Source organism: Pseudophryne corroboree, chromosome 3 (genome assembly GCF_028390025.1).
Source record: "Pseudophryne corroboree isolate aPseCor3 chromosome 3, aPseCor3.hap2, whole genome shotgun sequence".
Classification (NCBI taxonomy): domain Eukaryota; kingdom Metazoa; phylum Chordata; class Amphibia; order Anura; family Myobatrachidae; genus Pseudophryne; species Pseudophryne corroboree.
In genome coordinates this window covers 446,405,864-446,432,028 of record NC_086446.1, presented here as the reverse complement: position 1 = coordinate 446,432,028, position 26,165 = coordinate 446,405,864, and the positions used below count along the sequence as shown (strand labels likewise).

The 26,165-nt window shown below is 43.7% G+C and overlaps 1 protein-coding gene across 1 annotated transcript in view; it reads right to left on the bottom strand.

Moving 5' to 3' along the window:
- TNNC2 (troponin C2, fast skeletal type) overlaps positions 1 to 16,610 on the bottom strand; it is a 55,390-nt gene extending 38,780 nt beyond the window's left edge. Inside the window, exon 1 of the mRNA XM_063960488.1 lies at positions 16,544 to 16,610. Coding sequence (XP_063816558.1) covers positions 16,544 to 16,546 — 3 coding nt within the window. The 5' untranslated portion in view covers positions 16,547 to 16,610. The remainder of the gene's footprint in view (positions 1 to 16,543) is intronic.
- Positions 16,611 to 26,165: the final 9,555 nt, after the last annotated feature.

Genomic DNA, 26,165 nt, shown 5'->3' with positions numbered 1-26,165 from the left:
CAGCACATTAAACACCTGGTAATGAGCAGGTAATTTAAAAGTAATTTGAAGCTTTACTGTAGGGCATAATGTATCACGGGCATTGTGGTGTATGGCTTAATATGATGGAATGTTTGATTTTTTTCAGTGGTGGCCGAGGTCTGTTGTAGGGTCAGAAACTGGGGTGTAAAGTAGTCTTTCCCTGCAAGGCCAGGCCCATTTTAGTGATGTCATACCCATTTTAGCAAGACCTCGCCCCCTCATCGTGAATGCCTTTGTCGCTTCCAAATATTTTTTTATGCCGGGGAGGAGGGGGGAAGGTGGGCACATTTTTTTAAGTGAGAGACAAATTGGCTTAAAATAGCCCTGGTTACAGGAGTGGGAGGGCTGTAAGAAACTGGCACAGATAATTTAGATATCTCTCACTAATTTAGATAGCTGTCACTAACAAGGATACCAACCCATACTTGCCTACTTTAGCTTTTTCTTCTTCTGAAGAAGCCTGGAGAGGAGATGCAAATGACACTCTGGGGGGAATTCAATTGTTTAATCGCACCCGATCTCCCATATAAAGTGACAGGAGATCGCGGGGTGATATTCAATTGTCCCCTGCTATCACAATGATCGTAGCCATTTCAGTTGTGTTCAGCCGCGTAAAGTGGGAAAACCTAAACTAAACGAAAGGGCGCGACTCAAAAAAAAATCACTTTTGCTATTTCAGCGGTAGCGAGCTGAAATGAAGGTCTCGAGACCATTGGCAGCAATATTTTAATAGCTGCTGGCAAGCACACGCAGGTGCGGGGACCTGCGATAACATTTTAAATCCGCCCTGGGAGTGGCCCTCCCCCAGTCGCAATAAATTTGCATCATATTTAACATGTTGCATAGGACTCAACCAGTTCTGAAGTAGTACTGTCCATTAGCCGATGGATTTACAATTTAGTGCATTGTTGCTTCTCAATTTGTGGTTCTAAGGTAGGCATTCCCAACCTCGATCCTCAAGGCACACTATCAGTCCAGGTTTTACTATGATATCCATGGCTTGAGCACAGGTGGCTTAATTAGTACCTCAGTTATATTGACTCAACCATCTGTGCTGAAGCCTGGATATCACTAAAACCTGCACAGCGGAACAAATTTTATAAAAAGACAGCAGTGGCATCTAATATTGTGATGTATATTTTATATTGTAGGTTTCTTTGTAAACAATATTTGCAGTTTTTCCTTCAAGAATTAACACAAAAAGATGCTTGTGGCTATTAACTCGTGAGCAAGCATGTAAAGCTGTCCATGGGAGAAGCAGCTGGTCCTGAGATCTACGCCTGCAGCCCTAAGCATTTGTCCCTGCGACAGTACACCGATAAGCAATAGTCCACAGATTTCTATTTTTTTTTTTAAGTAAAATTCAAAATACAATTCAAGGGGCAATCAAATCCCACAGTCCAATCTCAGTTCACTTTAGTCAAACAAATATTATCTTGTAGATCCCAAATTCGTTGCTGCTTAACCTACTGTAATACTGAAAGGTTGCAAGTAACATGACCAGTGACTCAATGATATGTAGTATTTGTCTTGGTTCGCCATCTACTGGATGGACATGTAGACTGTAACTGGATGGACATGTATACTGCAGTGTACCCTAAAGGAATTAATTGAGCGATCGCAGCCTGGCACACCATGCAGCATGCTGTGATATAGCATGCCGCATAGCAGTAAGACGAGCATGGCTTCATCTGTACCTCAGTTTATTTCTAGGTCAATAAGTTATACAATAGTGAAAACGCAATCCATATTCATCACGTAGTTTTTGTGTGATGCCGGAACGAACAGGCAGACAGACAAACCAAAATTCCGGGGGGGAAAATTGTCTCCATAGTTAATACACAGTCCCAAGGAGTACAGTTCTCAAAAAAATAAATTCTATGTACAGACACAACCTTTACAACTTTATTGAATACAATTTTTTAAATTTATTTTTTATTTTCAATTTTAGAGTTAAGGTTGGGCTAAAATAAGCAAAAAATCATATGTCAACATTCTGGTTAAATACCGACTTTCTGAGCAGGTCAACGTTTTAGCCTAAGGGTGGGTACACACTAGGCGATGTGCCCTATGTCGACCTTCTGAATGTTGACTAGTCATACCACACCAAAATGGGTCAAGTTATCTTGCTGTGCTAGACAATGAGTTTGCTCTGATTGTGGCCACAACAATGTACACCTGACTGTCTAAGAAAATATAGTCAGCTAAGGATGCCTTTGTGTATTCAGTCAGTGGATTGCAACTCATAGGGCGGAATTCAAATCTTATTTCCACTGGCAGCCACTAGAAACTGAGCTATTCTAATGTAGCTCCGTTCGGGCACGATTGGCTGCCGGCGTCTACAATTCAGCTCGCACCTGCCGGGGGTGGCGAGCTGAAATGTTTGAAAACTGATCCGTTTGGACACCCAAACAGCACTTTTACTGATCGTGCCCATTTAACCGCTTTATGTGGCTAATCCCGACACTAATGTGCGCGATCAACGCGGTAGGGGACCTCAATTGTATATCGCCCCCGGCAATCTCCCATCACTTTAGATGGATAACATTTGAATTCCCCCATAGGGTCTGATGCAGTTGTTTGCAGTTGGACCCCAAATCTCAGGCACAAATTGCATTCATTAAAAAATCCACAAAGACTTCCGGTTCCGGCTTCATGGAGACCTGAGCTCCGTTCTGAGCTCCGTCCCCCACTCCTCTACAGACACCATTTACTAGGCTTTTAAAGCCTCGTTTGACCCCGGGAGCCAGCCCGCAGTGCCACTACTCCTCCCGCCGCTCACATGGACCGCTTTCTAGCGCCGCTGGCGCCGCAGCCCCAGCCGGACCAGCAGCAGCAACAGCCTCCACATCAGGAGAAGCGGCGGGCTGCGGGGACCATGCAGGCAGACTCTGCCGTGGAGAGCGCTCCCCCCCCTGCACAAGAAAGCCGCGGCCGAGGGACTCGCATCTGGGGGACACGTGAGTGTGGGCTGCGATGCCCCTGTGACTTATGCTGAGGTGGTGGCGGCCCTTACAGCCACTATGACTCCCCTACTATCTAAAGCAGTGGCTGATATCACCAGTCAGCTGCAACATTTGACACATAGGGTTTCTACAGCAGAACAACAGCTCAGTGTAGCCTCCCATGATATAGGAGATATACAGCATACTGTGAAGCGCCTCACTAATGATTCCTATCAGCTGTGGAATAAGATCGACGACATTGAGAATAGATCGCGTCGAAATAATATTAGGCTGGTCGGCCTCCCTGAGTCTATAAAGGGGCCCGCATTGGCCCATTTTGTCCGCAACACTCTACCCTCGCTCTTAGGCATAGAGGCGGTTTGCCAGGACATGGTTATAGAAAGGGTCCATACCGACCCCTAACAGGCCGAGACCCCGCGTTACCCTGTTCCGCTGCTTAAATTATCTACACAAGATGGAGATATGGTCGGCCTCTCGTAAAGCTAAATCTTTGTCGTGGGAAGGACATAAGCTCCATATATTTCAAGACTACTCCGCTGAGTTATCACGGGCCAGGAAATCCTTTTCCCCTGTTTGTTCTCGATTAGTCGCTGAAGGGCGCAAATTTGGCCTTCTGTACCCAGCCAGGCTTCGCATTTATGATGGGACTTCATTTAAGGACTTCTCCACCCCACCTGACGCTTTGGCTTACCTCCAGGAGCTGTCCCAGGCCAAGGATGCAGACATCTCTGATTCCACAGAATGAGGGACTGTGCTCCATGTTCTAAATTGCCTTATTACGTTATTCCTGCCATGCATGTTTTCCTATTTGCATGTTTTCCTATTTGAATAGTGTTTTCTACATTTATAACACTGCCTTTTTTCCTCTTCCTTTTCATATTGTATGGCTCATTCTCTGTATACTACATGTTATTTTATGATCCTTTTGCGCAATGCGCTGCAGGGTCCTCCGGGGTCCAGTTATACAGTTATACTTTGCTGCATTTTGAGGATCGGGGACGGATACGCCCCTCCTTGCTGGATGTATATCCTTTTTGTTCAGTTATTATGTGTACATTTGCTCGGAAGTTTGGCTTCAAATGCTAGCGTTTGTTTGCCACTTTTCATCTGTACTCCCTTTTCCCCCTCCCGTATACTCCCTCCCTCCCTTCCTATGTGGTGTCCTCCTCCTACTCCTTTGAGCGCTGTCCTGTACTGTCTAAATGGGTCAGTTTTGCTGATGTCCTTTGACATCCTTGTACTGAAAGTTCCCCTTGTTGTACTTTTATGTTTTAAACCAATGTTTCTTTTTTTCCCTGTTTCCTCGGGGGATGCCTAGTCTACGCTACGCAACCTGGAACGTTGGAGGGATTAACTCTCCGGTGAAACGCAGGAAAATTCTGATTTTCTTACAAAAATCTGGCGTGGATGTGGCATTCCTCCAGGAAACGCATTTGACTCCTTCTGAGTCTGCGAAACTGGGAATGACGGGCTGGTCTGTATTGGCATCTTCCTCCTACAGCTCCAAGGCACGTGGAGTAGCTATCCTGGTAAAACGCTCATTAGCCTATGAAATTCACAGCGTCACTACTGACGATACGAGTGGATATGTGGTGGTCTCAGTGGATATGCTGGGCAAGAGGCTCACACTGGCTAATATATATATTCCCCCTCCCTATTCTAAGTCATACTTCCAGCGCTTGATTACCCTTCTGACCCCCTTCATGGGAGACAATTTGATTATTGGCGGAGATTTTAACCTGATCTCTTCCTCCCTACTTGATAGATCGAATACGCGAGGGACCCCCCCACCTCTTCCTAAAGTAGGCATCCCCCTCCTCACTTCTACTCTACAGGTTATTGACCTGTGGCGAGCCCTGTGTATCCAACGGAGCGAGAATACACCTGTCTCTCGGCGGCGCACGGCTCTCTCTCCCGCATTGATTATTTCTTCATCTCGCATGCTCTTTTTCCCCAGGTAACGGACTGTTCTATTACCCCCATCTCCCTGTCAGACCATGCTTTGATATCTATGGATATCCATTTTCCTGACGACAGAGACTCGACTAGGTTATGGAAATTCCCCTCCAGGTTTTGTCGCTCTTCTACTTTCAAATCCTTCTTGGAAGCTACTTGGGATGATTATTGCTCTACCAACTCTGAACATCTCCAGACGGATCCTTTTCTGTTCTGGATGTCGGCAAAAGCCGTTCTCAGAGGAGCGATTATGTCTTTCACTGCAGCTTCCAACAAGAAATTCTCCAAGCAGTACCTGGGGCTCCAGGACGCTCTCACTAAGGCCTTCCAGGCGTACAAACAGGCACCTTCACCGGCCACTAAGCAAGCATATCTGCTCACTAAAACCCACTTTGACGAACACATTTCCGAAATGGGGGATAGATACCTTTTTTCTGTCCACTACAAATTTCATAAATTCGGGAACAAGTCTGGCCGGTTACTCTCCAACTTGCTTCGAGGCACATTTTCACCTGCAGTGGTTCACCCCCTTCGCACACAACACGGCACACTGACTTCCACAAACAAGCAGATTGCTCACATCATGCAGTCTTACTTTTCCCAATTATACTCATCCACTCTCCCAAGCAGCTTGCACCCATCCTCGCCAGCTACGCATTCCCCGACATCTTGCCCTCATCCACCGCAATCTCCCACCACTCCTCTCTCCTGGGAAGCTCTGCCTTACCCTGCTCTCTCTGATAATATGGCTTCTCAACTTTTATCTCCGATCACTCTCGCTGAAGTCCGCTTAGCGATCAAACAATTGAAACCCAACAAGGCCCCAGGCCCTGATGGCTATAATGGAGAGTTTTATAGACTCCTCTCTCACAAATTTGACTTCATCCTGGTAGACATTTTCAACTCCTTAATGCTAGCCAAGACCCCACCGCTCCACTACAACTCGGCACTCCTCAAACTGCTCCCTAAACCGGGCAGAGATTTATCCCTCCCAGGCTCCTACCGACCAATATCTTAGTTAAACTTGGATTATAAGTTGTTCGCCAAGATATTGGCCGATCGCCTGAAACTCATACTTCCACACATCATCCACCCTGACCAGACGGGCTTTATAGCAGGTAGACACTCGGCGGTCAATGTAAGGAAGGTGATAGCGGCTTTACACTCCTGCCATGGTAGCTTGCCCTCTTCGGAATATGCCATCATTTCCTTGGACGCGGAAAAGGCCTTCGACCTAGTCGAATGGCCACACCTATACACAACCTTGAAACGTTTTAACTTTCCTGATGCGTTCATTCAGGCTATCTGCGCACTATATTTGTCCCCGGCCACTCAAATTTCTTGCAATGGTTTTCTTTCCGACCCCTTTTACATAGAAAAAGGCACTAGACAGGGCTGCCCACTCTCCCCCCTCCTTTTTGCGATCGCCCTAGAACCTCTAGCTTTAGCCCTCAGACTTTCCTCTTCCTTCACTGGCATTAATATCGGTAACATTGAGCTTAAAGTCGCCCTATTCGCAGATGACATGCTATTATTTGTCTTGAATCCTCACACGTCAGTCCCGGAAATCCTGCGTTTGATTTCGGACTTTGGTGAGACGGCTGGTTATAAGATCAATGTCACAAAATCAGAACTGCTTCCTATACACATTCCCCCTTCCTCACTGTCCTCACTTACACAGTCATCACCCTTCACGATCACTCAGTCACACTTTAAATACCTAGGGGTAAACATCCCACGAGATATTTCACGAATCTATGAGCTAAATTTCTCCTCGGCCATTAAGGCTGTGCTTTCTAAATTGGATGGTTGGGCTACCCTACCGCTCTCCTTGCTAGGAAGGATTGCAGTTATCAAATCTGTGATTTTCCCCAAAATTTTTTATATCATGCAATCTCTTCCAATCAGCCTCAGAGATGCGGATGGCGTCGCACTACGCAAGGCTATGACTCGATTTATATGGCATGGGAAAAAACCAAAGGTGGCCTTTGCTAAGCTTGTAATGGACAAGTCAATGGGTGGGTTTGGAGTTCCGGACTTTCTTTCCTATTCCCTCACAATCTTTCTCCGATATGCTGCTGACTGGCTCTTAGGTAAAAGCACCTATACTTATTTAGCTCTCGACACTGACGCTTTTCGACCCTACTACCCTTGTGCCCTTCTCCACGCCAAAAAAGCTGATATACCCTCTTCAATCCTGGAACACCCCTTATTTCGGGATACTTACTTTAGCTGGGTGAAACTACACAAAAAGCTTAAATCTGACCATACTGCTTCCTCTTATGTATCTCTTTGGGGTAACCCATTTTTTTCTCCTTCCCTTCACAATGCTCTCTTTGCTCGATGGCGGGAGAGGGGGCTGTGCGCTGCTTCCCAAGTATTTGACCCGGGCGGCCATATTGCTCAATTTGCAACACTAAGAGACAGGTACTCCATTCCGTCCTCCCACTTCTTTATGTATCTCCAAGTGAGACATTATCTACTATTATTGCGCCTTGACTCTTTTCTCCCGACCCCCTCCTCCCCTCTAGCCAAAGTTCTAAAGCGCTGGGAATCCCATCCCTACAAATTAAAACAAATTTACTCCCTCATCGTGAATATCCCCTCCAAGCCATTCATCCCCAGACTGGTTGCCTCTTGGCAAGCAGACATTCTGAGTGTGACCTCTCATGACCTTCTCTTAGACCATCACCATCGCACCATGTCAATCCTAAACTCTGCATATTTACAGGCGGTACACATTAAATCCATCCACAGAGCATACTTGCCCCCCTATGAACAGATTTCCACAGATCCTGGGATCCCTAATAAGTGCCCTAAATGTAAAGGGGCTAGAGCCTCTTTCTACCACTGCTTCTGGAGTTGTACCAGGATTCAACGCTTCTGGAACAAATTGTTTGTGTTCATAAATACCCATTTTCATACGTCTCTAAGACCTGACCCGCTGGCCTGTCTTTGCATTAATTTTTCCGTTTGGAGCTCAATGAGAGGGATTAACCTACTTTTCCCCATGCTGACCATGCTGTTTACCATCTCCAAAAAAGCAATTCTGAAACATTGGGTCGTCAGATCGACCCCCTCCTTAGCTGAAGTTCTAAAAACGATGTTACAATACTTGTATTTTGATCTGAGGTCCACTCTCCTTACGGGAGCCTCTGGCTTCGCGGGGTTTTACAAAAAATGGGGTCCCTATATGGCTACCCTAGACCAGGCCACTCAATCCACGATAATTGAAGCCTTTGAAAATCCTCAATGGAAATTGTCCAAATAACGTGGTTTCCTGCTCTTTTTTTTTTCTCTCTCCCTTTTTCTCCTTATCTCCCTCCTGGATACCATCTTCTTTATTCTCTATACATATTTTCCCCATGCCTAGCCTGTCTCTCCATTATAAAAATGCTATTATTTTACCTCAACTGCAGTACTTTGCTCAATGACTATGTTTAATGATATATGGTTTTATGTTCATGACCCCACATTTATATTTATGTGATGATTCATCCTTTATTGGGTTGACAGCGCTCTAACCTCCCTCTTCTCACCCCCCCCCTCCCCTCCTTTTCTCCATCCTATCCCCCCCCCCCCCCCCCGCGTTTGACTGTATTTTTCTCGTTGTACATTGTTATTTGACTTATGTATACCAACTCTAATTCATCTTACGGTACGTTCCCTATGTTCTGAGGGTCGCAATGTCTCATTACTGGTGTCATGTTGTCAAACGTATATTTCTTCTGTTATGAAAAACCTCAATAAAAATCAGTTCTTTAAAAAAAAATTTAAAAAAAATCCACAAATATAAACATATGAAAAAGGCAACTATCTTGTGGCATATATGACCTGGGATTTCTGTGATCTAGGGGCACTACAGTGTGTTTAACACATTTGTGATGCTGGGATTATGTGCACAATGGGGGTAATTCCAAGTTGATCGCAGCAGGAAATTTTTTAGCAGTTGGGCAAAACCATGTGCACTGCAGGGGAGGCAGATATAACATGTGCAGAGAGAGTTAGATTTGGGTGGGTTATTTTGTTTCTGTGCAGGGTAAATACTGGCTGCTTTATTTTTACACTGCAATTTAGATTGCAGATTGAACTCACCACACCCAAATCTAACTCTCTCTGCACATGTTATATCTGCCCCCCCTGCAGTGCACATGGTTTTGCCCAACTGCTAACAAAGTTCCTAGTGCGATCAACTTGGAATTACCCCCATTATACGTCCTAATAACATCTCCAGTATATGATACAGATAATTTCATTAGTAGGGGCCCTCACAAACACTAATCCGGCCCTGCAGGTCATGCACAGAGGGTTTGTACGCTACACAGGCTGATGTCATACTCAGATGCAGGCGCCTATTCTGTGCAGTCTGGTTCCATGTTAAGCTTTTGGCCTTCTCTTACCCAGCTATTCCCCTGATTCTAGGCAATGATTTTCTGCACAATTGAGTAAATAAATACCAGTCAGTTCAAGGGCTCAGCCACTGTATCATCAGCCATTGTGGTGTCTGTCTGGCTTCCATCTTCTTTTCAGTAATAAACGTTAAGCACCCTAGAAGCATTAGGAAATTGGACATGTGGAAACAGACACGTAGGGCCAGGGAGGCAGCTCCTATCCTATTTAAAGTCCTTGCTATGGACTCCCCAAGACAATGCAGAGGTTAATAGTGTAAGACCCTCAAGAAGAGCCTCAGCCCCTTATTCCCTGCTATAAATAGTAGCAGTAGCAGACACCTGTTCCTCCCAGCCTTGTGTAAAAAGCAGCTGTCCTTCACTAGGAATAGAGGCGACAGACATAGGATGCATGACACCCCCCCCCCCCCCCCCCAAATCTCCCCAATCCGCTCTTCCCCTCCCACCCTGCACAAACATCTCCAGATCAAAGTACAAAGCAGAGCCCACATTTTCATAGAGAGGATATCAAATTATTGTCAGAATGTACTTGGAGCCCTGTGGAACATTTGCTGTCCGCGTGATGTACACTCTGTGCCCTGGTATTCATTTCTGCATTTAGTTAATTGCTTCAGTGCAAATGAAAGGGTTAATGATGTGAAAGGAGTATAAGGGACATTTTATGGAAATATCTGCACGTTTGTGCACCTTGCCTTTATGTGGTTTATGGTGACTGTTTTTCTTCACTGATCTAGGTTTATCTCTTTTTAATACGTATAACATGTACTACTTTGCCGGCCTATCTTTTTAGAATACAGGTATTCTTAACCATTTCCTGCTGCAAACGAGAATGCAACCCAGTGGGGAATGCCCACGCTGACCAATTCAATTAGTGGAGTTTACCCTGCGCGTTAAACCATAGAGGTGCAGTTTTCCTTGCAGCTTCAGGAGCTGCGAGTGGTGATAATAGGCACCCTCTGGAATTGAATGCTTCTGGAAATCCATTTGATTCCACATTTAACCAAGGGTTTACCACACAGGGAAAAAGGTTGTTTAATTGAGTAGCTCCAGGCGTGAAACGCCATGCTTTTTCCCACATGTTATAGGCCCTACACACTGGCCGACATCACTCAAAGATATAAACGATCTCGTTCATTAATAAACGAGATACCGTTCATATCTTTGAGTGTGGAGGCACCAGCGATGAACGATGCGCGGCCCCGCGCTCATTCATCGCTGGTGCCCCGTCGGCTGTGCATGCAGGCCAATATGGACGATCTCGTCCATATTTGCCTGCACTGCTACGGAGCCGTGTGACGGGGGGAGTGAAGAAACTTCACCTCCCCAGTCACTGCCCCCCCGCCGCCAGGTCGCCCATCGGCCATGTCCGCCGTCGGGCAGCTCGGCGGCGGATCGGCCAATGTGTAGGGCCCATTAGACACCATGGATAATTGGATTCCCTCTTCATGGAACAATATTTACAAGGAGATCTATCAAGCCTTGGAGAGAGAGAAAGTACCTACCAATCAGTCAGCTGATGTAATTTTTCTAGCACAGCCTGTAAAATGACAGAAGCTGATTGGTTTGTGCTTATCTTTTTCCAAGACTTGATACATTTCCCCCTTAGTCACAAACTACCCTTTAGTTTGTTGCTGTGGTCTACTAAAGCAGAAAGTTTGGCATTTGTACCTAATGAAAGAGCTGAAATTATCCCGAGGTTCAGACTCCCAACATGGCCCTTACAGCCTGTACACAACTATCTGCTTCCACACACTTCACTTATTTTCCTTATGCAGTTAAATGAGCTGAATTAATTTCTGAGAAGGGAGTTTATTAACAATAAATAATTCAGCCTGGCTACTTTCATAGTAACTAAGGGTGAAGTTCCCGAGCAGCATCAGTGGCTGGAAAGGCCATGATACAGAGTCTGTAAGCAGCGAGCCCCTGATATTACTATACCTTGTAAACAAGTCGCATCTTTAAAGGACCATTAAGAGGATTTATTTATAGATAACAGTGATTACAGGGATATAAGGGTTTCAATAAAAGTATAACATTATGTCAAATATGTGAAGCTCTTGAACAACGAGACATTCTGAAAATGATGGAAGGAAGTTGAGAAGTAATGCTATAACATATTAGGGAAGATGTATCAAACTTTGGAGAGATAAAGTGGAAATATAATAAGGGCAGATGTACTAAGCCTTAGAGAGTGATAAAGCCCTAAAGCTCCTAACGGGATACGGTCGTTAGGTCGACAGTCATTAGGTCAACCACTGAAGGTCGACATGGTCAATATGTCGACATGTACTAGGTCGGCAGGTCAAAAGGTCGACATGAGTTTTTCCATTTTTTGTCAATTTTTTTGATTTTTTCATACTTAACGATCCACGTGGACTACGATTGTAACAGTAACCTGTGCCCGAAGCATGGCGAGCGAAACAAGCCATGCGAGGGGACACGGTGCACTAATTGTGGTTCCCCGTCACTTTACGAAGAAAACGACACCAAAAAAAGTAAAAACAAAACAAAAACATGTCGACATTTTGACCTGTCAACCTAGTACATGTCGACCTAATGACCATGTCGACATATTGTCCCTGTCGACCTAATGCATGTCGACCTTCCATGGTCAACCTAATGACTGACGACCTAAGTTGTGTCTATCCAACGACCGATACCCCTCCTAACTGCCATGTTACAGGCTGAGTTTGAAAAATTACAGTTAAGAGCTAATTGGTTGGTAGTTGTTCTCTCGCCATTTTATGTCTCTCCAAAGCTTCGTACATCTGCCCCAAAGTACCAACCAATCTGCTTCTTAAGGCCCGTACACACTGGTCGATATATTGGCCGTTCTCTTGAACGGCCGATATATCGCGGGAGCGTCGGCCAGTGTACGGCCGATACGTCTGTGAACTCCGTCGTTCACAGACGTATCGCGTCGGCCGCGCAGCACAGCCGACGGCCAATATATCTACCGATATATTGGCGCGTTGCTGTGTGTGTACACATGCTGCGGCAGCCGGCGGTGATTAACAGCTGAACTGGGCGGGCGTGAGTTCATGACGTCAGTCCCCGACGGATCGGGCAGTGTGTATGCTGAACACACTGCCCGATCCGTCCATAGATATATCTGCAGATCAATTGATCTGCAGATATATCTACTAGTGTGTACCCACCTTAACTGCCATTTAACAGGCTGTGGGGAAGATGTAAGATGAGGTGGTACGTGACAAATGCACTATATCCAGCAAACCTCGGTATGCATGAAAGCAGATAACATATAGAAAAATCACTTGTTTCTACGTTATCTGCAAACCTTTAACAATCTGAAAGTTCCTCACCTGTTATTAATAAGCACACTTTTGTGGCTTGATTTTTTTTCGCATAGCGACAAACCTGCGGCAGCTGATGGTGGTCGAGCTTCACATGGGAGATCTTGTGTTGTTTGCAAGAACTCTCACATGTGCAGTGGGGCCGGCCGCGAGGTAAGACACAGCGAATCAGCACTTGGCTTTGGGTCTTGCAGGGAACGGCGGCGGGGAGAGTTTGCCGCGATAAGAGGCAAAGCGGGAGGAGCTGTAGGCCTGTAGCGGCACATTAAGTACATCTCCCTTTGTGTTTGAAAAATGACAGAAGCTGATTGGTTGATACTTTATCTCTTGCCAAGGTTTGATACATCTCCCCCTTTATTTGAATGAAAAATTAGTAAATGCCTAGAACAAATTTCCAGTATGCATAGAGGGAAAATCAGCAGTAAATAAATGTAAACATGTCTAGAATAATCTCAGGTCTGTTCTAAGACTATTACATTATTAACCATTATTGAGCAAGCTAGATAGACCCAGTTAGTGTTTGTCTGCTTTATATGTTATATGTATTATATGTGTCTGCTGTTTACATTATATGTACTATACCGTTAAAATTGACGGTTACTCTTTTGTTTTTAAAGAACAAACTCATATCAAGCAGCAAATGTAAACTTGCTAGCGGATGCTTCTCCCATAGACTTTACATGGAAACTTTACCACTCCGCAACGCCCGAACCGTTGTCCTAATCCCATTTTTTTATCGACTGGCACATCTACATGGTAAGATTTTTTTTTTATATACCTCAACCATATTTTTATATTCAGCCGTTGTCTCAAAATAGGTCTCACAGTAAAAACACCTTATAGAATTAATATATAGATTACATGGGCGGTATTCAATTCTTTTCACCCCCTTTCACACCCCTTCGGTTTCTGCTGATGGGCGTGGTATAATAATTTCAGCTGGCTACCCCCAGGGTAGCGAGGGTGCCCAATCCTTTACACAGCTAAACCTGATTACCATGGGCGCGATATGCCCGATAACTGGGATCACATTAGAAAGGAGATCGGGCGTGATATATCATTTGAATACCGCCCATAGTCATTTGTTGGAAAAGGATGCTCCTGATAATTCTAGAAGTTCTATGTCTGCATTTGAGATACTTTATAAAATATTTTAATATATGTGGTAATAAATTAGTTAGAACCTACTAGTAAATGATTAATCTACGTATTTTATAGAATTTACATCTGCAAAAAGGGAACTATTAGATTCTGTATGGGAAAAAATATATCTCCACAATAGAATGGTATAATCTAGAGATAGTTAGAGCCTAGCACTTTAACTGCATCGATGCACATAGGACTGGTGTAAAAATATTACGTGGTTTGTATAACAAATCCTTACTTTTGCTTTATATATTCTAGACGGATTACTGATCCATTATGCACTTCTGTCGTGCTAGTGGTTAATGGGATCTCTTGCTGTGGTGAATATAGATCTTTCTTAAGTGCCTCAGTTTTAAGAGTGTTGATGGCTGTATTTGGCTCTGCATTCGTCTTTGTGCTTGGAAGCGATGTGTCACTGTGATGGCAAAGGTCCAGGTAAGTGGTGGATGACTGTAAAGTGCAGCTGTGCTCCTTGAAAGCGTGAACATAGCTGAATGGAATATGATACCTCCCAGAACCTTAACACGGAACCATCAGCTTCTCACAACGCATTCACGTGTATTTCTCAGCATCTCAGTGAACCATCACCCACACACAAATCAATTATCCTTCACCTGTGTACAATACCATTCTTCATACAACTGATGCTAAATAAATAGAAAACTTCAATCATTTAGAACCTGTATTTTTGTTCATATTTTACCATTACTTTATTGGAGAACATTAACATGGTACCCACATAGTGTATACCTAAGCACCATCAGAAAGTAGTTTTGTCTATTATATACCATTTTATTATTAGCTGATTATTGGTTGTGTTCCTTATCCACTATGCTCGGGTTAGAGTAGGATTGAACACGTATGTCTCCCCAGCTCTTGTGAAATCACATGGTCAGAGTCTAACAAGGCATCCTGAGACTTGTAGTTCCAATACTGCTGACTTATATATATCCACAAACTGTAACATTTCATATAGCAGCAGAACTCCCCTACTGTACTAAATGTTCCCAAATCCTGAATAGTTATTTTCGGCATACATCGTCTAACCGATATTATATATACACATACATATGTGGGAGCCTTGGGGAGCGATAAAATGGGGAGAGATAAAGTACCAGCCAGTCAGCTCCCAACTGCCATGTTACAGGCTGTGTTTGAAACATGACAGAAGCTGATTGGTTAGTAGGTTATCTCTCTCTCAGACTGTCTACCTCTGTGTTCCCACAGTGCTCTACTCAGTTATACAAACACAGATGCTGCTTTGCTTTAACCCCCAACAATTCATACACCCTCACAGTGATAATAGCGGAGAAGTGAGCCAGTGGAGAAATTTCCCCATCAACCAATCAGCAGCTCTGTGTCATTTTATAGTATGCAAATTGTAGATGTTACTTCAGTGCTGATTGGTTGCCATGGGCACTTCTCCACTGGCTCACTTCTCCGCTCTTATCACTGCTTATAAATGTACCCCAAAGCACCTAATGAAACAACCATACCAAATGCACAGGAGTGTTAAGAACATGTCCTAATGCATTTCTATCACAATATAGCATTCATTCCCATCACACCAATAAGCTGAATTCAGGCATATAGTAGCCTGGTATCCGACAACCAGTTAACCACAAGTGTCACTTATTGCTCAATAAAGTTTCTGATACCAAAAATAAACTGCCTATATACTGTATCTGAGTCATCCCACGAGCCTGATGTTACTGCTGTAAATACATGCACATGCATACATTATTAATATAGTCATCTGTATCACTAGCCATCTGCTGTAACATGGTCCTCCTGACAGTAACTAGCTCAGTCCACACACACTATGTCATACAGTTCTGCTCTCAGACACTGAGCAATAAAATACTAACACCTCCCTCATTCCTGGATATTAATATAATGACAGACTCACTCCCAATAAACTCTACACAGGCCATCAATCACGTCTACTGTTCCCTTACTCACTATGTGGCCCTCACAGTCAGTATCATCAAAACCGTCCCAATGATACACTCCTTTTCTAAAATGCCGACCTGGGGGAACTTGTATTGCATAGGGGAACATGTTTCTGTTATATAAAGTATAATCCTAATTAGCTAAAATCATTGTATAATATATAGAAAATCAAAGCTGCGATGCTGTCCTATAATCTGCAGCTGCAGTATAGCAGAATAGATAGAATCCTACCACTATCACGGCATGACAAATAGGCTGACAGGTTCCACATTTTTTTAATAGCGTGAGTAGGTCAGAAAATCCCATGACAAAGAACAGATCACAGTCTGAACTTGCGCTTTATTCAGTAACACTGCAAAGTCACCCCTAATGTCAGTCAGGTAATAATTTCCACCTGGGTTTCAGTTCCTGGTTCATGAAGGTAGGGTCCACATTAGATGAGCAATCACCCTCTGTTAATATACATAATACAGGAAACCAATTTCCCCCATTTCTAAATATAATGAATTACAGCAAAATGTGGAATGTTGTTTTCAGTTCCTTATAACACAGGGTAATAGGTTACATAGCTCTTAGTGGTTTCCATCTGTCATTTTTGGGGACAATACAGTGACGAGAATTATTTCAGCAATGATGGACATTCATAGTAGGGAAAGTGTACTCACATGTTACAGTGGGTACCAGTGTCCTGTTTGACAACAGGAAATGTAAGTTGCCCCCCTATTTTTCCAGCACTCATTTCACATAATGTATAATCCATAGGTCTTGGTTCACTTACCATGTTGGTAGGTCACCCCAATGCCTGCAGAGAGAATGGTCAGTCAGGCGGTATCTGTTAGTTCCTCAGTACAGACACCCAAAGCTATCTCTTTAAAGAGTTCACTCTAATTTGTACTGTGCCCATTCACACACCTGCTCCCTCTTGGTCCCTGATTGGATGCCACTAACTATTACAGCCCCCCTCTCCCAATCCTTTGCCAGCTAAACCCTGATTGGAAGGGCAGGCATTTTACCAAATTTAGCCTGTGTCTTGGGGAGGGGGGCCAACACAAAAATAAAAGACCAGGTAAAAAGGGAGGGGTCAGTGACAAGTATGAACACATGGTACTCTTCTCCCTGTAAATAGTTAAAGGGAATTTCCACCACTTGCTATCCCCCACTCTTAAAGCAAGCCCCCTCCCTCTGACAAGGCTGGAGCCCCCGGATTTACGAGAAGAGCTAGAAGATCCAGAGAAGAATAAGTATCAGATGATCCCCACAGTCCCTTTCACCAGGCAACAGATTAGAAATAGAAGCAGCTGCAAACGTGACCAGCCATGTTACAATCTAAGTGCAGGCAGTCAGACCAGCAAATTTCATTCCAGGGCAGTACCAAAAGAGTAAGTACAGAGAGGAACACACTCCTTGCTAGTGGGTGCTAAATACCCAGTGTCATCCTCCAGGCACTCTTTGTCTCTGTATACATGTTCTCACATTTCTTCCAGAAAGATCTAGCAGTCCATGCCCCTGTGATAAATGGTAACAACCAGAAAGTGCTTTCATCTGCTCCTCACTACTGGAACAATATCAGTTACAACAATGGGGTTTCTATGGCTTTCACAGTGTTCTGTTTTTCATAAATATGCCTCAAATCGTTCTGTCAGGTGGCAGTTTTTAACCCCTAGCTGTTTCGCACCTTGTCAAGCAGGTATTATGCATATTGCTAGTAAACCACAAGGATTTGCTCTATATTGGAAAACATTAAACAAAGAAATGACCAAAATGATTCAAGAAACAAGCTTCCAAAACCCATGTTCTATGTCTAATAGATATAAATGCAAAGGAAGCCAATTACTTGTACCAGCACTTATTAAAATGTTGTCATAGCATAAACGTACGCATTCCTGCTGTTAGGGTTAAAGGGTCAAGAGCCCTATATGCCAGGGTGGAGAAAGACAGGTGGCTAAGTAGATAAAAAAAACATGGTGCCGGGCAAGGCATCTTGTTTACAGAACTTGCAAGCATCTGAGAGTTGAAAGATGCAGGAATACTGAGGATTCCAGGATCCTGCCATGTAAACAGGACTGATACTGCAGTGTGGCTGCCAAACACATCTCAACCTGTGTGTGGGCATTACACAGGTCACTGGGGAAGTGAGCTACATGCCAGGCGTGCATTACTTGAGCATGCTGTAGCTGTACATGCCATGACAAATACCAGTCTCTTGTCACCATCAGTTGGGAATCCAATAATGTTTCTGTGGAAAAAAAACATACTCCCAGTTTTGTGCAAAACGTCCCTGTGCCAAGAATCAGAGAAGGTTACAGTGCGGTAGTGTTATTATTATGGTGTGCAGGCTGTATGCGTTACTGTAAAAAAACTATTTCATGGAGCAGGACTTCAGATGCATTCTGCTCTGCAACAGTAGTACTGTACCATATAAGCCAGCTTTATGACAGGTAGTAGATCCGCTGGCTTTAGGCCAGATGTTGCTTGACACTGTAAGCAGTAAATGCTAAAGTCACAGTAGCCAACTTGGACCCAATATAATAGTATAATGAGGTAGCTGGACAGTGTTATGCGGGCCTAAAATCAGGTGACCGATTCGCTAATCCAACGATCAAAAATGCAGATCAGCGGACATCGATGATGGCTGATCAGTTTTGGGGGAATCAGAATATTTCTTCATGACATCAGCTCCTGTTTAGCTGATCCCAATCATTTTTTGGTTGAGCTAGGCAAATCGCTGTATAGCAACATGTTGGATTCCCCCAATCCCCTGATGCTAGGCTGTGGGGAACTGCAGCAATACATCACTGACATATGGTCTCCTTTAGTCATAGAAATGAAAATCATATTTACCATATAAAATACAAACAAATACAGAAACAAATGCACAGTAAATAAAATACAAACATCAGTTGCTTCCACTCTAAAATATCAGATAGGAATATTGCTGCAGTACAAATACAAATAACTATTAAGTAATGTGAATAGATGGCTACAACTTCATATAATACTGTACAGCAGCTATACTAATAGTTTGCATAGTGAGTCTGATCTAGAAGCAATCAGCAAATTCATACCCTCCAGCATTTTACACTTAAAAAACGGTACAAATTAGGAAAGGGGGCATGGCCACAGGTAAAGGGGGGTGGTCACGCCCCCTTTCCTATACTTTCAATGGAAATTTGGGAGTCATAAATCGGTACAAAGCCCTTTTTGGCCGGTACAGACCATAAAAAAACTGTACTGTATTGTACTGTACCGGCCAAAAATGTACAGTTGGGGGGGGGGAGGGGGGTATGCCAATTAGAAGCAGCTGCCAATGCATAGATATTTTGCACTATGGGTCCAGCATCCGCAAGTGATACACCTCCTGATGGCCACATAGGTGTCCGTGTCTGGATCCATCCATCAGTCACACTCCTATATAAGGCACAGTATTTTCTCTGAACTTCTCGGAATCAATGTCAGATAAAAGGAGTAAGCTCCCAGTAGGAGTGATAGGGAATGATACACAAGCAAGTGCTTGCAAACGATTCACATAGAACAAAAAACAATTTCTACTTTGACTCCATATATTACACAGAGCAGCTGGTAGGGCCATCCATACAACGGTATTCTTGTGTTGCATTCCAAAGGGAAACACATACTGAGGCATTGATCCCTGTGGCATGCTACCTATGCTTTTAGCAGCATTTTTTCTGTCTCCTCCAATCAGTGTTGTCTGAGAGGATGAGAGGACAGGAGAAAAGAGACCATTAGAATGTCACTATAGGAACATCTGGCAGCAGGCAATGTTCACATTTGGAATTAATTACACATGGCTTTGCAGGGTAAACAAACAGTAAATGTAAATGATCACTTCTATATGAGGGTCATTCTGTTGTCACGGGTGGGACATTTGCACTAAGGATTTCTTATCAAAAGAGGCTCTCTCGCTCATATTATGAAGTATATTTCATTTATTATGGTAGCATACATACAGTGTGCATGGTATTATAAGATGTGTATGGTAACTCTTTTTCTCTAACGTCCTAGTGGATGCTGGGAACTCCGTAAGGACCATGGGGAATAGCGGGCTCCGAAGGAGGCTGGGCACTCTAGAAAGATTTATGACTACCTGGTGTGCACTGGCTCCTCCCACCATGACCCTCCTCCAAGCCTCAGTTAGATTTCGTGCCCGGCCGAGGTTGGATGCACACTAGGGGCTCTCCTGAGCTCTAAGAAAGTTATAGTCTTAGAATTTGTTATTTTCAGTGAGACCTGCTGGTGTCAAAGTCAGAAAAATGTCTCTATGCACGTTGCCATATTTGCACCGCACACTGGTCCGTGCTGCGCATGCGTACGCTCTCCCGTGAAGGCGCATACCCGCAATAGCGTGCACTCGCAGGCGCGGTATGCGTATTTACGGTAGAGTTTATGTAGTCGTAGCGTGCGACTCATTCGTTACATATTTTCACAATTAATGTAGTTTATAGATCATGGTCCCTTTGATAGTTTCTGAAAGTTTGGTTAATATAGAAGGTCCCTGAGCTAAGGAATCCCTCTTTGTATCGTACGAAGGGTCTAACAGGAATCATACAGCAGTGTTTGGTACCCATCGGAAGAGTATTTAATTAGCAATATTCCGGTGTTGGTTTGGAGCGTATTAATCGCTCGTGCGAATAGTTATGGACATAAGAAGTTTATGTCCATTTCTACTATTTACTCATACTCAGGTATGCGGCGGGAAACCTAGTTCCCCACCCACCTGAGCTGTTTGAAATCGTCACAGCCCACCTGTATGAATCAACCTATGACCTTTTGTTATGATGCAGGGCCGAATTCCGACGTCCAATGGACAATGGGATTATAGGGACTGTAGGATTGCATTGTGTGTGGGGCATAAATAGGCAGGCCGACCACATCCAGCTCTCACTCTTCAACGGTTCTCATTGCTGAAAATCGGGTGCTGGATGTCCAGGCGCATGCGATCGTTTACCCTTGTGCGTAAGTTTCTCTCCGTTATCATTGTCTTTCTGTGAGCCAATTTCTCTCATCTCTCTCCGTCTCTCTCTCTCTCTCTTTCCCTTCTCTCTCTCTCTCGTATCTCCCCTAGACTAGTATTGTATTGTATTAGATAGTATTGTTTAGTTCTGTGGTTAGGAAGTCTCTGTTATATTGTAGTGTATCATTTGTACTGTTATCCCCTTTTTACAAGTATACTAGATATAATACAGTTAATAGGCTTTGGAACCTAAACCAGTATCTGTGTATTTTCTATAGTGTTAAGTGTTCACTTGAGCGTCGGTGACGCTCAAGCAGCTTTGTAGTTAGTCAGGTTACACAAGGTTGCACTTACACCCTGTATTCACATTAAGGTATTCTGTGTATTTCTTTGGTATAAGGTTTAGACATAAAGGTATAGCGTTGTGAGCGTCTGCGCCGCTGGTGATCTCCTCGTGGTCTCGAGCGTCCGCTACGCCATAGCGAATCATTACTCTAGTCATAGCCAATAACGTGTCCTGTGATCGCTGGGCCGTGAGCGAACGTGACGCTTGAGCGTCTCGCCTACGGCTGAGCGATCGTTACGCAACTAGCGTACCATTACGGTACTTCTTAAGTAAACAGCGTACAGTGTTCTTAGCTTCATAAAGGGTTGTTTATACGACAAGGGAATTTAGCATTGTCAATTGGGGACTCGTCCTATCCTTCTCATATCTGCACTAGGTAGATCAGCAGACATTATCCATCAGCAAAGGGCGGGATCATATTCCTTGCAGTGCTGATTGGATAAGCGTCTGCTTCGCTTAGATAAAGAGTGCTGAAGGAATCCGGGAACCGGAAGTAAGAACAAAACGCTTGTGTCTTTTAAAACTGTTTTATTTTTCTTCTGTCTTGCGTATACACGCACGCATACATTTATCTGCATTTCTTTTTCAAATTTCGTATATCACTATTCCTGTTTGCCAAGTTTTATAGTTGATAGAAAGTGCAAAAAGAGATTTGCTGTTATTCCATAGTAGAGGTAATAGTTAAAGTATAGACCAACACACGGCTTGTCTGGGAGATAAGACAGTCAGTGTGGTGTGCGGTAGATGATCAGGGATCATCTACAGTGATAAAGGTAGAAATTGTGTTACGGTGGATCTTTGTTTTGCGTACACGTGTCCCTAACAAAAGACTTGCGTACGCAATCCAAACGGCAGACGCACGCAGCGTACATTACGCAACGTAGCGTCTGGTTACGCAACGTAGCTCAAGTCACGAAAAGTTGAATTAACGCACAGCGGTAAATAACGCGACGCGGTAAATAACGCAAATCTATTTTTGAAAAATCTGAAATTTAGTTTAACAGATCCTGCTCCTAATTGGTAACACTGTTGGACTGAAGACAATTTCTGCGCAGAAATAGAATATAGAAACAAAAGTGTACATGTGTTGAGTGAGTGTGGTTTTGTATACAAAAGTTTATATAACTTTAAGGTGGAACCAAAAGGAAAGTCGGGTACTCGTCAAGGGACACACGTGTAAGTGACATATACGGTGGCTAGGGAGGCATCCCTGGTTAAATAATATTTGAGCATTAGAGTATAGCGGACCATAAGGTAACAGACCAGGAGGTCATAAGGTAACAGACCAGGAGGTCATTAACAGACGGTAACAGACCAGGAGGTCATAAGGTAACAGGTAAAATAGACAAAGAGGTCCGCTATAAAAGTCCAGTGGCACAACGCCTGGGGTGTTGGTGCAGAACCCATATAGGCCATAAGCTCTTGCTGAAGGAATCGCGGCCGGAAACATCGATTCCATTGATCTTTCAGTACATGACAAGTAGTGCTTATGTACTGAACGATTGGACCGCACGTAATTGTGTGCAGTAGTTAGTAATCTGACCTAATACCATTAGAGTAAAGTGGTCACAAACGCTACCTGTACATTCTGACGTGATTTGTGTAATTTTTTATTTTTGGAAGGGAAGTTCGCTGGTCACTCAGGAACTATCCAACAACCGATACTTGCTGGGGAACGCGCCCCAGTAAATAAAGGTTCACAGGGGCCCTGGGTTGGGTACAGCAGCTCTGGTTACAGTGATTGCAGTACTGGCCAACGTGGGCGAGAAGTAAGTGGGGTACTTGGCAAACCGCCACCGCCGGCCTGCCCAGGACATCTTGGTTTGTTTGTAAGGGTTCGCTGAAAACCTTGAGATAAAGATCCAAGGAGGAATAGGCAACACCTGCAGAATTATGGGGGCCAGTTGTTCAGGTAGGGGGCGATCAACCTCGGTTCGGGTTGATTCAGAGAACCGACCCGTTGGGTCGGCAAGGTACATCATGGGTAAAAAATACGGAAGTCACACAGAATCTTTATGTGATGAATGGGAGAGAATGACTGTACAAGACAGGGACAAATTCCCAAGAATAGGTAGCTTCAGTCCAGACGTGTTACAAAATTTAAGGAGGAGGATATGTCTCATTGAACCAACAAAGAGACGAAGTAAACATTATGATTATTTGCAGTTATGGCAACAGGAAGGTGAATTACAAAGAGATTCAATTGACTTTTCTGAATCTTATCTTGAGAAGAGAGACATGGCATCAGGGAGGATTATGGTTGCGGAGAAAAGCACAAGGTTGAACAATAAAAACGCTCTTAGCAACTGTAGTATAGATTATAAGAATAAGTGTAATAACTGTAACAATGATTATTGTAATACTGTTGAATGTACAACTATTAACCTGTGCAAGTTGCACCCCATGTCAAACCTCCCTCAGGAATACAAACAAGAAAGTGAGCCCAGAACGATGTCAGCACCTCTTCCAGCAACCATCACAAAAGCCATCCAGGTGGACGCGACCAAATTGGTAAAGGCAATAATCGAACCCCCTAACGGAGGGTCAGGTGAGGTCGTGTCCACAGGTACGTACAATGTTTCATATCACGCACAAACAGATGTACCCCATATTGTAAGACCAACACAAGATGATGTAACTGAGCTCGATCTGGCCAGGGTGATCTCAGTCCCCAATGGGAAGACTGACGATCAGGGAATCATTCCCGTCAAGGACAGTGCAATGCGCTGTCTCTTGTCCCGGACCGAATTGAGATCAATTATGTCTGAATTTCCTGATCCTAGGAAAAATCTAGCCAAATGTCAAAGGTTTATTAAAGAACTAGGAAACGCCACAGAACCCACCAACAAAGAATGGCGGACAGTGCTGAGGGCATGTTTGCCCTCCAGTGTTGACCCTGAAAAGTTCATTGCTGATTGTAAATTAAACACGGAGGTACCTTGTATGGAAGAACACAATCAGGAATGTATTAGGCAGATTAACCGACAGTTAGGAATATATTTCCCAGCTGCTGTCAAGTGGAATGAAATTTTCTCCATAAGGCAAAACGAAAAGGAAAATGTTTCTAATTATTTCAATCGAGCACTGCAAATAATGGCTAGAAACACTGGGATCGCAGACATCAAGACAAATGCACAACATAAAGGAATAGCGGTTAAGGTATTAATGAATGGTTTAAAGGATGAATTAAAAACAAAGGTACAGACCACCAACCCAAACTGGAGAGAGATCTCGGTGGCCGCACTAAGAGAGGCCGTCATTAATCATGATCAGAATATCACCAGGTACAGAGAGTCACTAAGAGATAAGTTAATGGCAGCAAATATACAGGCCCAAACCACAAGACCACCCCAACAAAAGCCACACACCCCTGCGAGAAATCCAGATATGGAAATCTGTTACAATTGTCATAAAAAGGGACACATTGCAAGAGATTGTAGATCAAGAGAAAGACAACACCATAATCATAAAATCCAAGAAATCAGGGAAGTACAGGGGAAACGATTGATGATGATGAGCATCCGAGCGTTTGAGGAGGCATCAAATCAACCAAAACCTCAGGTCATTGACACGTGGAGGAAGCCCAGGATTTGTTATCATTGTAGGAGAGAAGGGCATTATGCTAGCAACTGTAACAGCCTACATAAAGTTAGACCCCCTAGACCAAGAAATGAGCAAAATTACAATACACACCATTATAATCAGGGATCACATAGTCAGGAAAGGTGATCATTAGGACTGATGGTAAGCCTGAGGTAACGGTTAATGAAGTGGGAGGTCATTCACTGAAGACACAGGAATGACCAGGTGAAAAGTTGTAAATGTATTTGTGAAAAATGTTTTTTTTTCTCTCTCTCTCTATCCCCATCTCTGACTAGTATTGGTAAGAATTCACACATTACATATCCACTTGGTCCTTGCAGAAGTCTACCAAACCCCAGCATGACCTCCGCCACAATGTATTTCTGGCCAGATACAGACAGTGGAGTAATGCAGGTGCTGGTGGGGAGGGACTGCTCAAGGAGACCAGTAGACACATAGATATGACAGCCTAATAAGTCTGACAATGTTTTTCTAATGCTAACAAGGTTTTCTCAATGTTGACAATGTTTAAAAATGTTTTGTTTCTCTTTTCTTATTGATGGTTATTGTCGAGTTAGGTAATGTATATATGTACATGAATTGTTCTCTATTTTTTTTTCTTTTTGTGCTTTCTCTCTCTTCTCACTCATGTTTCCATGGTTTAAAGATGGTATGTCACCCCTCAGTTGGACCAATGGTAATGCCAGATTTTTTTGCTCCTTACAGAAAGATCGCCGGTTAGGAAGGAATATTGCATCACCAGAATGTTCGTTTGGAAGACTGAGAGACAGCACCTTTGAGAGGACAGCAGAACAAGAAGAACAACAAGACGAGAGAACTTATTATCGTAACAAGTTCTCTCCCCCTCAAACTGTTTTCTTATACCCCCTTTACAAATTTCTTCTTTTCTCCTCCTGTAAGATGGACTTGCCCCAAGAGACTGTGATATGGATTTTCCCGTTAACCATGATGTTGACCAGAGCAGTCTGTTTCGGTGAGAGTACCAGTGAGGTCGAGAAAGGATCCAGAAAGGTCCTGATGACTGAGACGGAGGTGTAAATTTCCAATAGCAACCCAATCACCAAGCAAAGGCGAGTACCGGGCACGATCTAACAACCATGTTATCTGTAAACATTTTCTTTGAAGGATTGTTAGTTCAAAAAGAAAAATTGTATCTGTAGGCTCTGTGATAATCTGGTTGAAGATGGATGCATAAAGAAATGCCAATCTAGTTTTAATATCCATATAGACCGGCATCCATTGAGTGACTATCACTCCTTAGTGGGTAACGTGTTAAACCAAACAGATTGTTGGGTATGCTCTCAAGTACCTCAGGGTCATAGCAAATCAGGGCTAGTACCATTTCCTTTAACGTTAGGGGAGGTACTTGAGCTAAGTGGTGGGAGACCGGTGGACCGGAGGTTTAATATCTCCAGCCCTCCTAGTTTGAAGCTCCACCAATACCATGTGGATAGGTCCCTCTTATGTTTCAATATCTCC